Genomic DNA, 18,567 nt, shown 5'->3' on the forward strand with positions numbered 1-18,567 from the left:
AAATTCATCAGGCTTAGCTGATCTGAAAACATTCAACCAGCAAGAGATGGGAGATGAGGTTAACAAGAAATTAAGCTTTAAATATATATAAGGAAAATGTTGGTCTACTACCCAAAGAGGAAAAGCTATTGATACATGATGCTAAAAAAATTATCTATTATCCTTGTTCTAGGAAAAATAAAAAAGCAATGTAGGAGCAGGTGGCAGGCATAGTAAATACCAGTGCAAAAGAGATTTGGGGGAAAGACCAAGTTTTGTGAGTACATACAGTGTTTTCAAGCTGGTTGTGTTTGATTAACTTCACACCAAGTTGGTCAGAGATCTCCAGGTGTTTCAAAGCAGTTACCTTACACAGTTTGCAGAAAGCAGGTGAGCCTGGCAGAGTGCAAATGTTAAAAAGCTGCCTGGGTTACTACAGCCAGAGAGTACCTAGGAATGGTTCACAGTTCAAATGAAAGGATATACTGAGCGGGGATCCAAGAGATTTGTGCTTTTTGAGATACATGAAGAAGACACACATTAATTTCACAGGGCAGAAAAGACAAATGGTGTTGTCTAACAGTGAGACAATTTTAAGACTGATCGAAATCCTACTGAAGCTCATGGAAATACTTTCACTGATTTCAGTACAAGTTGGGTCAAGCCCTTGGTTTAAAACAATGTGATTGCATTTAAGAAAGATTAACAATACATAATGATCATATCATATTAACTAAGGGCATTGGAATAATTTCTTTTAGCTGGGTTAATCTCTGCTTAACCCTCTGGAATGGCATTCCAGAGGTTTGTGCAAACCATACTCAAAACAAGTCCTTCAGAAGCAGACCCACTTTATTAATGTTTTTGACCACATCTCTGTAGCAGTAAGCCTTTGTGGTTCAACAGAACCTGGTGCACTCAGAGGTTTAAGGATGCATTTTGCAGAGAAAGAGCCTAATCACATTAATCCATGTGATGACAATGGCACAGTCGAGGAGTTCAGTTGTGAATAAACAGAATTTAACTGAATCAATCTCAAGCTCAGACAGGAAAGTAATTTTTATAGTAAATTATTATATTGACAATAAACAGTGCGATGATTGATGCTATGGAAGAAATGCTTTAAACAGTAGGAAGAGAAAAACAATCTAGAATGTAGGCCAAACTATAAGGCATTCAAAATAGAAAAAATCAAGAGGATAGCTCTGGGTGGAAAAGATAATGTGAAAGAGATCCTCCTATGTAGGGGGACACCTAGAAAGATGGCAAGAGGAGAAGGGCAGGAGGCTAAGTGCACATTTGCAATGATTTACAACAGCGAGGCCAATACTGCACTCCTCCTTTCCCTCTAGCTAGCCCTTAACCCACAAGCTGCAAAGCACTGATATCATCCAGCGTTCCACATTTGTCACCTGCACTTTGCATAGTGACGCCCTGTCCTCAGTTAACATGTCCACTCTGACTGCATGATATCGCCAGTGCTCCCCACTACCACATCAGTCTTCTCACAGTTGTCCCCAGTCCCATGGAAGACTCTGTGACCCTGACACAGATGTTTTCCCAGCTGGCTTCGAGGATCTCTGTGGTACCAATGCTGCAGCATCAATACACCCCAGAGCATGGCATCGCCACGGTACTGATAAACCCAAACACCTGCAGCACCCCGTGCCACTGATATTTCTGCCTCTCCCCAGCACTGTCACCTCTGAGCACCCTGCACTGCACGAGACCAACACCCTTACCCCTGCCAGGGTGTGCTAGAAATATCCCGGTCCACAAGAACGCAAGGTTTGAGTACCCCTATGACCCACCTTACCTGAGGCAGTGAATAACTAACTCAGTGTTCCACACAGGCTCCATGATGCCCACCAAGGCATCGGTACCTCCACATACCATCCCAGAGGTGATACTCTCCACTGACCTGCAGACCTCAGATCCCTTGTGCTCCTCCATACCATTGCCCTCTATCAATGCCCTTGCTATGCTGCTTTAACTTCCATACCCATTCTCTTCATAACCATGGCTCAAAGCTGCGTCAGGTGAGGTTCCGACTAGATATTAAGAAGCATTTCTTTACCAAAAGGGTGGTCAAACACTGGAACAGGCTTCCTAGAGAGGTGATCGATGACCCATGCCTGTCAGTGTTTAAGAGGCATTTGGATAATGCCCTTAATAACATGCTTTAACTTTTGGTCAGCTCAGAAGTGGTCAGGCAGTTGGACTAGATGATTGTTCTAGGTCCCTTCCAGCTGGAACTACCCTACACTATCCTATCCTAACCCTTTTATCCCACAGCGTTACTCAGCTCCAAAGGACTGGTACTCTATATGGTCTCCAATAAGCCCAGTAATCTCCCCTCCCTGATCGTGTCAATACCTGACTGCTCTCCTCTGTGTCCTTGCTACAGATGTTCTCCAGGATCTGCTCCGAGACCAAAAGCGCTGACTCCCACTCCTGCTCCACATCAGTCTCCTTGTGTCCTGCAGGGCCAACGTCCTCCCAGAAGCTGTCACAGCACTGCATAGTCCCAATGACATTACACCCAGAGGAACTATCAGTATTGATCCCTAACACCTTTTCTCCCCTAAATAAGACAACAGCAGGGTCCCTTTTATCCCTAGAGAATAAAGCATTTCCCTTTCTACCTCAAGCCTCACTGGATTTATATTCTGTTATGCAGTTGGATGATCCATGATGTTCTTACCTCAAAGTCCACCAGAACTTCCCTAGTCCTGCAGCACGTAGAGTTACACTGCCCAGCGTCCCCATGTCCTGTGATACCCCGATAGCTTTCCCCACCCCACTTTAAAAGGCGGTCGCAAACCCCAGCTGCTCAGTACTTGTGTCCGTAGATACCAGTGGTTTTTCTACCCATTTGCCAAGTTCGTACTCTTTGCGTGATGCCTTTATGCCCTGTCCCTTTGAGCATTAATATTTCTAAGTACCCCTTCCACTCACACGCTGAAATCTCTCCCGGGACCCAAAGGCAGCAGCAATCCCCTCGGGCCCCATGCCTGACAGTGCTGGCAGACCCCAGGCCCTTTGAGCCTCAGTGTCCCCCCACTGTAGCATTTATACCTACATCGGAGGCGCATCGGAGACCCCCTTCCCTCACAGCATGGGCCGTGCTGGGGTCTGCCATCTTCCCGCCCGACTCCCTCCCTGCCTCCTATCGCATCTCTTATCCCCTCCGCGTACCCCGTGGAGTTCGTACTCCCTTCTCTTTCCACCGTCCCACCGTGTCCCGCTGCGTTTGTCACCCCCTCCCCATGCCACACCGCCTTTGTCCCCCCCCCCCCCAAATGTCCCATCCACGGCGTCTAGTCCCCTCGTGCCCCGCTGCAGCCGCACCCCCCCGGCTACCCCACGCTCTCCCACAGTGATCCGCTCACCCCGTGTCCCCTCAGACCTCGGTCACCCCCCCAACCTCGGGACCCCCGCGGCCCCCCAGCACCGGGCCGGGCCGCCCCTCACCTGCCTCCTCCCCGCCCGCGGGCGGCGCGGCCTACTCCTCCCTCAAGGCCGCTTCACGTCGCTATGGCAACCGCTGCCCGCCCCCCCCCGCGGAAGGCCGCCAGCCAATCAGCTCCTACCAGCAGGGTTGGGGAGGGTGGGGGGCCGGGAAGGCAAAAGGGCCGGAGGTTCCGATCTACCTAGCAACCTGTTCTGATTGGCTCGCTCGCTTCGGGAAGGAGAGGGGCGGGGCGCGGCAGGGCGTGACGGCGCCAGGGGGCGGGGCGGAGGCGCGGGGCGGGGCGGGCGCTGCGGCGGGGTCGGGCGCGAGGAGGCGCGGCCGCTGCCTCCGCCGCCACCTGAGGGGAAGAAGCGGGGCCGCGGCGGCGGGACCCCGCGCTGAGGTAACGGCGGTGGACCGGGGACCTGGGCGCCGGGCGGCGCGGAGCGGGGCGGGATGTGAAGATGGGCAGGGGGTTTCCCTCAGGGATGTGGGTTTTTTCCCTCCCCCCCCTCCGCAGCGGCCGCCTTGCTCGCCGGGGGCAGAGACACCCGCTCCCGGAGACGGCGCTGGGGGGGGCGGCCATGAAGCGTCCTCTGGGCGGGGGAGTGAGCGGAGCGGAGGGTTAAGTCCCCCGCTGCGATGCAGCGGGCGACCGAAGGACGGGGGATGCTCGTCCTGTCCTCCGCTGAACGACATGGAGGTGCTGGATCCACCCCCTCTCCCTCAGCAGCGCCTCGGGGCCGGGAGATGCTGGTCCCGTGCATTCCCGCTCCCCCTGTCCCTACCGGTGCGCTGGGGAGCCAGCAGAAGGGGATGCTCGTCCCGTGCGTTTCCCCTCCCTTTCCATTAGGGACCCAAGGGGAGGGGATGCGAATCCCAGGTACTCTCCCCGCTTCCCCTCACAGTGCGCTGGGGACCCGGGGGAGAGGGACGCACCCTCCCCCCGGTTCTCCTTGCTGTGTGTGGATCCCGAAGGGAAGGGGACGCGCTGCCCTTCTTTCCCCCAGCAGTGCACCGGGGACCCGAGGAGAAGGGGATGCCGTTCCCGCCTCCACACACACACGCACCTTTTCTTCTGCAGTGCACTGGGGACCCAGGAGGTTGCTAGTGCCACGCTTCCCTCCTTTCATGTTGCAGTGCGGTAGCAGTGACCCAGGAGGAAAGGGATGCGAGTCCCATGCACACCTCCCTCCCCCTTTTCCCTTTGCAGTGCAGGAGGGACCCAGGGGGATGCTAGCTCTATCCACACGCTCTCCTTTTCCTTTTGCAATGCAGTGGGAACCCAGAGGGAAGGGGTGCTAGTCTTATGTACATATATATCCTTCCTTGTCCTTTGCAACGCAGCAGGAATCCAAGAGGATGCTAGTCCCATGTGTGCACTTGTTCCTTTTGCCTATAAAACACAGTGAGGATTCAAGGGGAAAGGGGATGCTAGTTCAGTCTGCACCCTACCTCCTCTTCCAACCTCAGGGATGATGGCTAGCTCCCCCTCCAGTTCCTTTAGCTTGCCATGCAATATGAACTCAAATGGAGAGAGATGCTAGTCCTGTCCCTCCACATACATGGAGAATCTCACCAGAAAGGGTTTCTGCCTTTCTGTCCTCCCTGTGGGGAGTGGAGCAGGGACTGTCATGGTGTCACTGTGCGGAGGGAGAGGGGAAGAGGAGATACTGTGCATTTCTTCATTCTGCCTTGAAGTACAGTGAGGAGGAGCATGGAACAGTGGGAGTGTGTAGCATGTGCCTTCTTTCCTCCATGGTCTCCTAACTGAAATAGAGGATTTGGAGGTTTATGGTGTGGTTCTCCCTTAATACGTAACAGAAGTGAAACAGGGGAGTACAGCAGTGGAGTTTCTTTCCCACTGACTAATTAAAATGGAGTTGAGAGAATAATGTATTCTCCTTTTGTGCCTTCATGTGGGTGGGAATGGGTTGGGGAAAAGCTGCCAGTGCTTGTATGCAATGAGTGAGTTCCTTTCCCTTCTCCATGATCAGAATTGGGCGGGGAATGACTAAGGTGACATTCTCCTCTTGTCTTCTCACTTGTACAGGAGGAGTCTAGTTTGTCGTTTTATCACCCCATTTCTCTGGGACAGGTAACTGTGAATTAATCCACCTACATACTTTCTTTCTAAAGTTTTATGACTTTTTTTCTCATTGCTCCCTTAGTAACTTTGAAATTTATTCGAAAAAAAATATTCGCTTCTGGGATTCAACCCTTTAATTTCATGATTTTCACTCTTTATAATAGTCGTCTATGCATGTCTTAATTTATCCTTTACAGCAGGAATTGGATGGGCTTCGTATGATTATAAATAATTAATACATAAATCTGTAACCACACTAACAAACTAGCTGTTTCCTACTCCTTTTGCCTGCAGGTTTTTTTGCAGTGCCTTGGGGTAGATGGGTAGGTATCCCCTCCTCCTCTTTTATCCCCAGTGTCATCGAAAGTGTTTTGTTTTGTTTTTATATACATATAAAAATAACCACAAAATTTCATATGTAGAGGCTTAACAAAGTGTATACGGAACTGGATCTGTGGTAAGAAACTATCTTGACACTAAAGATTGCTTATTACAGCATTCATCTGTCTACACCAATTAATAGGTCATCTATATACTCGTTTGCAAAACTTTCATCTCCTTTCGCAATGATATGGTTGTCTTTTTTTCTTAATTTCACCTAGATTTTTTTTTTTTTTTCCCTGTGAAAGGGCAGTGCATGACTAGGCTATATAATTTGGCGTTCTTTTCTGGCTCTAGTAAATATAATCTTCATTTCCTTTATGATACTATATTGTAATAAGATCTTGAGCATAAAATGGAAAATTCCTGAAAGAACATGATGAATTTTTTTCTGCTTTTTGCACAATTAAAACTTTTCGTGGCTTATTGAGTCCAGGTTTTTGCATGTTTTTTTCAGTTTGAGGTTGTGGGGAAGTCAGAGGATGGGTGGATTTGTTTGGAGTCTCTGCTTTGAATGTCATTAATATGATGATTTGTGTGAAGTGTTCTTGGAGTTTTTCCCAAGATTCTAGATCCTGACCTGGGTTTGTCCAATGTTTGTGCTTCCAGCTTTAACACAATACCTGGTGTGAGTACAGTTCATCTTATGTTGCTTCTGAACCTCTCTTATGAAGCGTTATCTACCGATCACTGCTGGAATGGCACTTGAATTACAGGGAGCATGCTAAAAAGTCAATTCCTAATCCACACTACAAGTTGCCTTTACTGAAGTTGTTAAATAAAGTCTTTTGGAGTTGGTGGCCAAAGTGTTTGGGAAGAAGAAAAAAATTGCTTGAAGCCAGTGTTTTGGAGATGACAACGAACTGAAAAGGCTTCTTTTCCTGAGTTTGGGAAAATATTAGTAAAATGTCAAAATCAAAAGGCCAGATTCAAAGGGGATTAGGCACCTTGTACAAAACTAAGTAGGAATTGATTTTCGTCTCTCTATAACTTGTAATTTCCTTGTAATGCTGGCCTGGAAGATGGGATAGTGCAGGTCTTTGGTTTGGGGTTTTTTTTGAAAGAGGCACCAAATTCTTGAAAAATAAATCTAGAAATGGCATCTGTAGATCAGAAGGACATAACTTTTCAAGGCCATATGAACTTGAAGTTGGACTAAATCAGGTGTGGTTAGATGTAGCATGTCTTTAAATATTGTGGCTAATTTTGATCTTTTCAATTCAGTGTGTTGACTGCTCTTCACAGCAACACTTGCTTGCTTCAGAATATAAGCAAGACACTGTGATTTGAGCTGTGTCGGCTGGTTCTACCACCTAACTTAAGGTGTAGATAGTTCTCTTTTCTGCATTTTTTTTTGGCCATGTTTTGTTTTTCCTAGGTTTGGAACAGTTTTACTATTTATATTCTTTATGTACTTCAGTGCTGCTTCAAACATAGATTCCCCGTCAATAGCTGTGAGAGAGTAAGCAGCCTGTGAAAGCAAGTTGTCAATGAACTCAAATTAACATGGTTATGTTTAGCATCTTGGTCTTTTTCCTATTTGCATGTTTGTTTTTACCAGCCTGTCTCGAACAGCTACAGCCAAAAACATTGCCTCACATGCTCTTAAAGAGAAGCACAGAATTGTTTAGCTTGGAAGGAACCTCTCAAGATTATCTAGTCCAACCCGCAAAGTATATGAGGGTTTAAAGAGGTCTATGCTATTTAATTTTTCTGACCATAAGATGGGCCTATGTAAACAAAAGCGTGCATACATAACTTTTTTGATCAACTGATAGCAGCAGAAGTCTGGTAATTAACCCTTTTGTATCTCTTACTACGTTTGCATTAGGGAGAAAGGAAAAACTTTCTTCCTCTCTGAGGTGTAGAATTTATTTCTCTTCCTCAGTATTGAAGGAAGAACATTACTCTCTCAAGATTGGAAGTCTGTTCAAATTTGTGATTGCCTACTCTTGGGAATATTGATGGAGTACTTGGGGTCTTCTGGTTCAAACAAAATTTCTAAATTTCTGTTACCTTTTTTAACATTTTTTTTTTTAAGCAGTTGGTTAGAGACTGAATTTTGCAAATTTCATTGCTGTAAGACAAAATTGTTTTAAGAAAAGAGCCTCTTTGTACTCTTAAGACTGTCAACTTTTTCCATGCTTTAGCCTCCAATTTCAGAGTTTGTTTCAACAGTCAATGAGCACAATATGCTGAGTCCCTGTTCTGCTTGTTCCACTCCAGCCCCTTAGTGCTGAGAAAATGCAGATCCACCCCTGGGGAATGATTGCTGTTTAAATTGGCTCTATAGGTAGAGTGGAACTGGCAGAGCAACCATATGTAGCTACCTTTGCAATTTCCGTCTTCAAGAGTGTGTGCAGAAAGGGGTGGTCAAAGAATGCTGTCTTCTGGCTTATCCTTAGCTGTTATGATGGTTTCTACAGAGGCAGATATGAGATACGTGTGCAAGTAAAATGGGTTAGAGACAACAAAAAAGCTGTTTACAACTAGACTAAAATTACATATTTGAACACAGGTAGCCAAACCATGACTGTAGCTTGTTGGGCAAAACAGTAGTCTTCAGTCCTGCAAGTTGGGACTTGTGTATTGGTGGTGGTGACTGTTTTGTTTTTGTTTTATAATTATTCAGCAGAAGTTACGAGGCCATGCAACTAAAGAGATGCTATCGATGGGAATGTACCAGTGGAGATGCTGAGTCATAAATAGCTTGGTTTCAGCATGGTCAACAATTGTAATGCTCACATGGTTAAATTTGAAGTGTGGGGTTTTCTAAAAATATTTCCTTCATAGTAAATACATTCCCCATTTTCACTATCCTTTTCGGGTAAAGTTTTACAGCATACCAACTTTTTTTCCATCAGATATAGTCTGAAACCAGGATTAAAACTTGTCAGGGGACCCTCTAGTCTTGCACATGAGAACTTGAAGCAATTTGTCTGCCAGGCTATTTAGAGCTAAAATATTTTCGTCAGTTACAAGGCGTTTTACTGTATTCTGTTTGTTGTTGTTTTTATTCTAGGTTACCTAAGAAAAGAAGAACATAACTCGACTGCTATTCTGTCACGATGGGGTCAATTGTGTGGGAATGTGGTTAAATAATTTAAAACTTTAACCTAATACATGCTATATAATACTGAGAAAAGAAAAGGCAAGATTTCTCACACGTCTGTCTCAAATACATCATCTTCTGGACTGAGCTAAGAATGTTGCATACAAAGAGTATTCCAGTTGTGAAGAACCTTAAACACGGACTGAAAATATTGCTGTTGAAGTGAAACCTGAGGGTACATGAGGAGTTGAAAGAGCTTTCTGACTGGGCTCAATAGCTGGCCCCATTCCCAGTGTGAAAGGATGGCTGTTAGCTGGATGTTCTGTTACCTTTGGCTTTTGGATGTTTTGGTGGGGCACACAAGAGGGCACAGTTTATTTTCTTGTGAGCCCATCATCTTGCGGATGTGCCAGGATCTGCCTTACAATACCACCTTTATGCCTAATCTTCTGAATCATTATGACCAGCAAACAGCAGCATTAGCAATGGAGGTAAGACTATTTTTTTCAGCAATATATATGGTTTTGGCCTTTAGTTGACAAATAATCGGTAACAAAATCCAGGAAGACATTTATATTAGAAATAAAAAATGAAAAAATCCAGATTGCTAATAACTTAAATATAAAAGACAAATACCATGTGCATAAGATGTATTGTAATATATACTAAAATATTCTATGACTACAAAATTTGCCTAATTTAGTATAACCGAGTGTGAAATACTCTGGATGTGTTTGTATGTTACTCTGTTACTTTAAATATTTAGACAGATCAAGAATGCATATTTTGAATGGTCTGTCACTTAACTAAATGCCAGAAAAATAGCATACTGAACAATGAATAGAAGATTTTCAGTTCTGAAGACTACATTCTTTGGTAGCTTTGTAATATTTGGACTTTTCTTACTCACCTAAAATTTAGTGTGAAGAAAATGAGAATAATAAGACATACAATGAAAATAATGGAAATTGCTCATTTATTAGTACTGCTTTTCTCAGCTGCAAGAAAGGCTGTTGTCCTGCACAATTTAGTTAACCTGTTTCAGTTCCATATCCTGGCAGACAAGCTTTTAGACTTGCACTTTCTTTGTTATAATGGTACCTTATTACTGTTGCCATTATTCCCCAAAACCTTCTTTGGACTTACACGTAATCATTTTCTCCTTTTTAAAAAACCGACACATTGCCACTGATACTTGTCTAACCTTTCTTTGGAGAACTTTCTCGATGGGGCTTCAACCACATGCTTACTCTCTTTTTATCTGTAGTCTAGTTTATACAAGACTTTTTAAGTTCACTTCAGTCTGTTCTCTATCCTGCCACCCTGCCTAAGGAGTTTCCTTACTTGGTATTCTGTGATATGACTAAAATTGATGGAAATTCAGAATATTAGGCAAGTCTAGCTGTCAGCCTATTCAAATTTTCATGAGAGATTTGTGCAGATTAGGTTTATTTGTATTTTTGAAGTGCTTGGGAATCCTTGCTGGTAGATCTGTGTTGCTGTACACCGAGAACAGAAAGAGTAATCATATGTTTTTATCTTTGAATGCTTTTCCTGACAATATAAAAACTTAATTGTTCTTGTTAAATAATATAAAGCCAAGCCTTTATATAGTCTTTCTATGGAAGAGTTGTGAACCAGACTTGACAGGCTTTTTACTGTAAGAAGAAAATAGAGACTCCTACCCTTAAATTTGCTTTGTTTGAAAGAACTACGGACTTGCATTTCAAGGGCTCATTTGGATGTGGCCAGGGATTTCAATTATACTAAATACATAGCAACAGGAATGAATTCTATTTTAGAATTGGTTCTGGTAAGTTCTGAGGACCTTTGATGATCTAACTGTAAGGAGGAAAAATGAAGCCAATGCAAGTGAGCAAGTTTAATAGGATAACAGTGTGAACAACTAGGTGTGTACAAACTGTTTATTTCATCTTTGAAAGGTGGAAGTTAGGATATTAATGGAATTGTTGAAACCAACTGGATTGAAGACTTCTGGGACTTGGCTTGTGGAGGTGTGGAGATAGTGGGCTTTGTTTTTGCTGGGTGGTTGGAGAAGCAGATTGTCAGTGGAAGGCTTTGGGGATCTGTGCAGTTCTGTATTTTCTTAAATGACCTAGAAGAGAACACTAGCAGTAAGATGAGAAAGCCTATTGATACTGTTGTGAGTAACTTAGTTAGGGTCAAATCAGAATAAGAATTGTAAAGATTGAGATTATGTAAATTGAGATTATTGTAAATTGAGACTATGTTTGAGATACATTGAGCCATAAAATTGTTGAGGACATTCAAAGTGATAAATATGTATGTGTTGGGGGGAATAATATTCTTCACATCAGTGGTGGTGGTCAGCTTATTTCATTGCATTTACGATGGTTTGCTCTATTGAAATATGAGTTGAAAGCTTACTGAGCAGTAAGAAAGCCAAAAGGCAAATCAGATGTGGAATAATTAGGAAAGGAATGAAGACCAGACATTGCAGTGGTGTTATATAATCCTGTGGCTCACAAATAGCTGGAGTGTTGTGTGAATTTCTGAGCTATCTCAAAAAATGTGTGTTTGAACTGAAAGAGGTCCAGAGAACAGGAAGAATGACCACAGGCTTATGGAACATATCCCATAGGAGGAGTGTTAGACTATGGCAGGGTCCTTTAGCCTACTTTTAAAATAGGAAAAAAACCCCGAACCCAACAACAACAACTACCATCATAATTGGCATGCAAAGGTTTATAGGGATTGACTGTACACTGTCTCTTCCAGTGCAGGAACTAGGCTTCATCAAATCAAGATGGTAGACTTGCTAGAAGCCAAGTCAGAACAAAGAGGAAGAGGTGGTTCTTCAAATAGCTGGCAGTAGAGCTGTGAAACGCATAGACAGTATTGTGGATGCAAAAAGTTTGAGGAGGCTGGACCATAGCTTGGAACATAATGCTGCCAATGGCCAATGAGGGTGACTAGGTAGAAAAAAACCACCTCAGGCTCTTCCCCTTGGCAGAAATTGTCACAGGCTGGGAGAGCATTTAGGGAACGTAAGAAATGTCTGGCTCATGGTCCATCTTGCCAAGCGTTCCATATCTGCTAATGGCAAGAGGAGGTACTGTTTAGGGAAGGGATGCAAACCTCTTGTCTGTGGGCTGCTTCTCTGGTGCTTCCCCAGTATCCACAGTCCCTGAGTTATGGATGTTAGAGGGTACTTCCCTGCCTGTTCCCTTTAGTATCATTTAATGCAACTATTTTCAATGAATTTCTCTAAATTATTTTATGAATATAATACTGTCAACCAGTTCACTAGCCACCATGTGAAGAAGTACTTATTCTCTAACCTGTTTCAAACCAGTTTCCTGCCAGTTTCATTTAATAACCTTTTGTTCCAGTATCATGCAATATTGTGCTGCAGTTAAACTCTCTGTTACACTTGTGATTTTGGAAACCTCGGTTTTATCCCCCAGGCTTTTCCTCTCCAAATTGAAGTGTTCCAGCTGTTTGGGCTTTCTTCTTGCAATTCAGCTGGTTCATTCCTGTAATAATTTTAGTTAACTTTCTCTGTCCCTTTTTCTACCCTTGTCCTCGCTGAGGTGTGGAGATGAGAATGGCACAGTAGGGATTTATTTATAAATAAAATCACACTTTTTGCTGCTAATAGCTTCCTAGTAATGACCAACATTATGTTAATTTCTCTGGCTTTTGTTGCATATTAAACCAATGATTTCAGAGAACTGTCAAAAATATAACTTTCACTAACAGTCTGTTTATGTCCACTGTTGGAAGCAGAGCAGTAATTATATGGACCTTCAGTCTGAGTCAGAGTAACTGTTGTAATTGTTCTTATCTTTGTAAAGTAGCTTTCTGCTACAGAGATAGAAACAGTTGAGAAGCGAATGTTACTTCTCTGCACTCTGTGGTATAAAGCTCAACTTAATAGCATAAATTAGCTTGCATGAAACACTGTGTTGCTGCAATTCATGTACTAGCTCAATGCCAAAGCCATTCTTAAACTTAGCATGGGTGCATTGGTGTTGTGGGTGTATGTATAGTACTCCCTTCTGCCAATATAATTAGCACATAGGCCAGTGGTTTCAGTCAGGGAGTGAACTATGGGCTGCTTTGGAATGCTTCATGAAAAATGGTGAAGGCCGTGCAAGGAAACAAGGCTATTATCAAGCTTAAAATCACTATGCAGTGGCCTGCGCCTCCATGGCAGTTTTTTAGGGGTTTGAACAGGAAAAAAAGAATGAAAAGGCACACGTTTTCCTAAGTATATTTCCACTCCTTGTATTAGTCTAGATTGCCCCTTAAATCTGTACTTAGCAAGAAGGAAGTTTTTGTTATTTGGCTTTTTAGAGATTATTTAATGTTGCAGTCAAATGGATGGAGCACTCAAATCTTGAACTGAATGGAGTCTATTAAAACTTGCATTGTGACATTTTCTGGTAAATATCTCTCATCTCCAAGCCCTCCCAAATAGCTGCGAGCATAAAATAATATAGCAGCAGAATCAGTCCGATTCATCTTGTGTATGGGGGGGGAAAAACCTTGTAATTCTCACAGTTTTTCAGTACCACTTTTTCCACAACAGTTCCTAATAAAACCCATAAGAAAAATTCAGCTTGCTTGTACTGATAGAGTACAATACAAGAAAGAGTGAAGGAACTGTTGAACTTCAACTTCATTGAAGGAACTGTTTAAAAACTTACTTATTGTTAATTCCTGAAAACTCAAAAAATCAGTAAGTTGCCCTTTTGAGACTTTATGCTACTATGATTCCTTCATAATTATAATAAAGGCTAATAAGTCACGTCATCAGTGTCATCTTGTTATGTTGCAGCAATATTGGTATTAACCATCTTGATTAAACAAAGAAAAATAGACTATGACATCAGGAGTCCCTCTTAGTATATATTGGTCCATACTGTAACTGGTTCCTATGCTTTTCTTTACTCCTAGGAAAGATAATGCCTTAAGCTTTCTTCTGTGCTACATCAGCAAGGCCTGCTTTAATCCGGGAAGATTGAAGGGAGGGCTTTCTGCGTTCAAGGGCCTGGAGTGTTATTTTACCCCCAAGTATCTCTAAAGGGGCTTACTCCTTTTGGTAGAGGACAAAACACCAGTTGTGGCTAGTCCAACCTCTGCTAACACCCGCTTGGCTATAGCGGAGGCTAAAATGAGAGTCATTTTACATCTGCTTCTTTATAAAAGGAGTAATGCTGGTTAATACGGACTAGCACACTAGTCACGGTAGAGTATGGAGATAGGAGATGCTAGGTGTAAAGGGCATGTATTTTGGGGAGCCTGGGGGCAGGCTGAGCTGTCCGGGCGGGCGCGGAGCTGGGAGCTGTCCTGCCCTCCAGTACTGCACAGTGGCTGCCGCTGTGCACAGCGGGGGCCTCACGATGCCTGACTCTCCGGGGTCATTCCTTTTATGTGCTCCGTGCTGTCGTGTAGAACGTATTGCAAGGTATCTTGAAAATTTTCTATAATCTGCTAACAGGTTGTTTTATTGCAATAACCATTTAGCATAGTCTCTCTCAGCTGTGCTGTTAAAACTTCCCTCTAAATATGTTCGTGATGACAGTGTGACATTGAGATGATGTTGCACTGTGCTGCTGCCACAGTTCTGCTGTGTTACATAGACCGTGTGCTGAATGAGGCAGTGACAATCGAGAAGTTAAATTACCCCTATCCCCCTGAGGGATCTGACCTTGTTTACCCATCTCTTGGATTATTATTGCTACCATATGAAGAATTATCTTCTGTCCCTTTTCCACTTAATATTCCTTTGGCCTTGAAGGATTTGCTTATGCGTAAGACTAGCAAGCAGTGGTTTTTATCTGCCTTAATGCAATTTTTGTAGACAAATATGTTTATCAGAGAACATGTGACTTGGTAGCCTGTTGGAGCCTGGGAGCATGCTATTAAAGCTTTTTGTCACTGATGAAGAGAGGTGGTTTAATATGATGATTGCCAGTCTTTTTGCAGTTAAATGTACCGCCAGCACTTCCTTCTTCTTACCCTGGTTTTTATGGAACCTCACAAATGATGCTAGGCATCAAAGAGGCTTTAAAGGACAGGAACCAGACATAGTTGAGGGCTAAATGGGTCCCTCTGGGTGAACACAGAAGCATTGTCTTTTGGGATTATACTGGTAGTCAAATGCTCCAGAAATTAGATGATACAGTCACCATATGGGCAGACAAGATAACGTGCTATTCCTTTGCACTCTCTCACAACTTCCATTCCCATTTTGCATATCAAAAAAGAGCAGCAGTAGGGACTTATGAATGCACCATAGCTAGGTTGGCTAGTGTGTAGATGGGAGATGCAAAGGGGGAAATAGAGAAATCATGTTATCCTGCAGTTGATTTGGTTTTTTGCCATGTGAGGGAGGTAGCTGGAAGGGGAGAGGAGTAATGTTGACTCATATGCTCCTACTCCATCAGCGTGGCAGGGTTCACCAGCTGGGAATCATTGGATTAATATAAATAAACTATCCAGTCATGGAGTTTTGAATATTTAGAAGCAGAGCTAGTGAATAGTTAATGGACTTTGTCACAGAATATGCAACTACAGATGTGAAGACACCTGATTTTTCATACTCTTTTTCAAATCTAGTGGTTTCTTGCTTGTACTGATTCTTGCAGAGGGTAATGCCATTGACCTGCTGCAGAGCAGAGTGCGTGCTGCAAGATTTGCACACCCTTGCTAACTGTATTTCTGTGCATATAGCACAGTTTCTTTTTTGTGGCAATATTTTTTTTCTCCTCCCCGCAGTGATCTTTGGAGTCTTAGTTAATTTTTTTGTCTTTTTTAAGTGGAAAAGAACTGGAATATGCTTAAAAATGGCCTCAGCAGAAGACAGCCTGGTCTTAGCATCTGGGATAAGAGTTAGGCATTTTTCCAGTATAGGTAGGTCAAGTGTTTAGTGGTGTTTCTCAAACAGCTTTTCTATCAGGTGTATATTACTACTGATTTCAGATAATTGGAGTTTGGACTCAGCATGGAATATTGTCTCTCAGTTCTTGATTTGCATAACGGCCAGGGACAAGTGTGCAAAATTCACTGATCTTGGTTTATGTAATTATGATTCCTACCCTCCTTGGAGCTGGGAGGTAGTGCTGCCCCATTCCTCCTCCTATTTCTGAGTGATTTTTTTGGATACGAGTGGGAAGCATCTTTCTTTCTTTCACGCTCATCAGCAAGGATGGGGAGAATGTAGGGTGGAAAATACTTAACTTCTTCCCCTCTTAATTTGATATTTATTCCTTTCCGCCCCCCATCTTCTTTTGCCTTGCCGTGCACTATATCCTCCTAAACCTCAGCACTTTTCCTTGGCTTTCTGTATTCTTCAGTTCTGCGTCCAAAACTCATAGAAGAATATAAAGCTAATGGAAAAGTAGGTTTTAATCAGCTGGTGTTTTGTAAGCACGCTAATCTTAGATACTAATTTGCAGTAAGGATTAATTTTCTCTTTAGTGTGTAAGATTATGATGCCTACTGAACAATGGAACTGTACATGATCATAAGAATGCAAGCTGTGCACCAGCTGATTAAAGCCTACTCTTTCATTAACTTTGTATTCTCTTATTCCAACTCTGACTTTTTACCTTAGAAATAGTCATGTAAAGATATAGATTGGTTTATTGTGAAACCAGAATGTCTCAAAGCTAGAATTGCAAAGATGATTCTGTAGACTAGAGGCAAAGCAAAGGAGTGCCTGATAATGCACTGCTTAGAAGTTCTTGCTTTAGGAATACCTGAGGCTTGTCTGTTTGAAACACATTAGCTTGTGGTTTCAGTCTTGACCTGTAAAGGGCATGAGTGTTGTGCAAAAGTGGTAGAAATCCTGAGTGGGTAAGGACAATTTGAGAAGAACTAGAACTGTTACATCCCCAAAGAGATCCATAAAAAAGTTAGTATGATCTGACAATTTTGTAAAATGAGGCTTCTGAGGAAGCTGTTTCTTGAACATAGCCTTAGATGGTGTCATATTAGGACCATCAATTCAATCCTTTTCACATTAAGGTCCAGTGAACTTCAAGATAATCTGAATGAATATTAAATATTCAATGGATACTGAAGCATTTAGACCCTTCGGACAGGAAGAACAGCCACGTGAGATAATCGTTTGCATTCAGATAAAGCATAGAGCTATGCGTGTGTACCTGCTTTGAAGTTGGTAGAGGCTTAAATAAGGAAGAAAGGGAAAGAGCCTTGTCTTTGGCTAGAAATCTTTTGAAGCAGTTAACCCAAAGAGAATAATGTCCAGGAATAGAGGCACAAAAGATGGACTTTTTGGCTGCATTGCCTGCAGCTTTTTGTGTTTGGGAAAGCATTGCAATTCTGACAATCAGACTGTCAGATACAGACTTGCTGGGGAAGGTATTTGTCAATGTGGAGGTACCCACATCCACAGCAGCAAACCGAATGATTTGTGGACCTAGATAATACCCGAGCATGTGGTCCATGTTAGGACAACAATCAAAGGGAATATGAACTATAACTAGCATTTTAAGGTGGAATGGATGCTTGCTTAATGTGAGCAATTACGATGGTGAGTCTCCAACTTTTTCCTCCAGGGGCCGTATCATTTCACTTCAAGAAACCAGATAAAGGTATTATAGTGCTATGCTGTACAGAGCACCATGAAAGAACAGAGTACTAAAGAGATGCTTCTTTCTAAAAGGAATACAAAGAACACAAGGGTTAAAACTTCTCCATGTAGATAATTAGTGCTCAAATAGTAAAGCTAGATAGCAGGTGTTAGAAACCCTTACTTTCTTTTGCCTGGTGTTCTCCAGAGAATAATTTCAGAAATACTGTTTTCTAGTCTTCTATGTTTGTTAATGAGAACAAGATGCCATATGAATATTTTCGAAATGCAGACTAGTAGTGAGAGAGAAAATGAAGAGAATAGAGTTTGGGGTTTTTTTGTTAAATCAATAAACTACTGCTTGCACATTGAAGATGAACTCTGTCACCATGTTCATATTTTCTTGAATAAAAGATTAATTCTGAATGATGATTCAACTGGAAATATGGAAAGGAAGTTTAGCCTTAATAGTTTAGTGCAAGCATATGAAAAAAACATTAGTTTTATGTAATGATTCAGTTTAAAGTGAATGATCTACATCTTAATCAACATCTATTCACAGTGGGCTTGTTTTCAGGGTCATGAAGGCAGATGGCTCTGCATTGTGGCTAATTCGGTAGCATCTGGTGGAGGCTTAAAGAGGAATTATTAGGAAAGGTGGAACACACATGAATATATTTTGAATAGTTAAGTGACAATGTACTTTATAGTCAGTTTTAGCTTTATATCTGCAAGTGTAAACTCAGAAGCAAAGGAATGTTGTGTGGGAGCATTAAGGGAATATTCGTCTTACTATTTACCATTCCTCTTACCTACCACAAGTGTACAGACATTCATTCCTATCTTTGTATGCTTTTTCTTTTCCTTAATCAAAATCAGCCAGCTGATTCTTTTAGATACAGCTATTGTGGGACAAAAAACATGTTTATATCATATATTCTATGCTGTAGTAGTACAGGTTAGTAGTTGTTACAGTGACTAGACTTAGCCTTATATCTAGTAGTATGTGTAACTTGGATGATATA

At 42.6% G+C, this 18,567-nt stretch overlaps 2 protein-coding genes across 2 annotated transcripts in view; one reads left to right on the forward strand and one right to left on the reverse strand.

Annotated features, from left to right (window-relative positions):
* The window catches only part of FBXO16 (F-box protein 16), a 41,502-nt gene extending 37,965 nt beyond the window's left edge, over positions 1-3,537 (reverse strand). The window contains exon 1 of the mRNA XM_052809625.1: positions 3,454-3,537. The gene's annotated coding sequence lies outside the window, so the exon portion shown is untranslated. The remainder of the gene's footprint in view (positions 1-3,453) is intronic.
* Positions 3,538-3,734: 197 nt separating this feature from the next.
* Positions 3,735-18,567, forward strand: part of FZD3 (frizzled class receptor 3) — a 65,470-nt gene continuing 50,637 nt past the window's right edge. Inside the window, exons 1-2 of the mRNA XM_052809624.1 lie at positions 3,735-3,836; positions 8,926-9,446. Coding sequence (XP_052665584.1) covers positions 9,258-9,446 — 189 coding nt within the window. The 5' untranslated portion in view covers positions 3,735-3,836; positions 8,926-9,257. The remainder of the gene's footprint in view (positions 3,837-8,925; positions 9,447-18,567) is intronic.

The sequence above is a fragment of the Harpia harpyja genome, chromosome 15, assembly GCF_026419915.1.
Source record: "Harpia harpyja isolate bHarHar1 chromosome 15, bHarHar1 primary haplotype, whole genome shotgun sequence".
Taxonomy (NCBI): Eukaryota; Metazoa; Chordata; class Aves; order Accipitriformes; family Accipitridae; genus Harpia; species Harpia harpyja.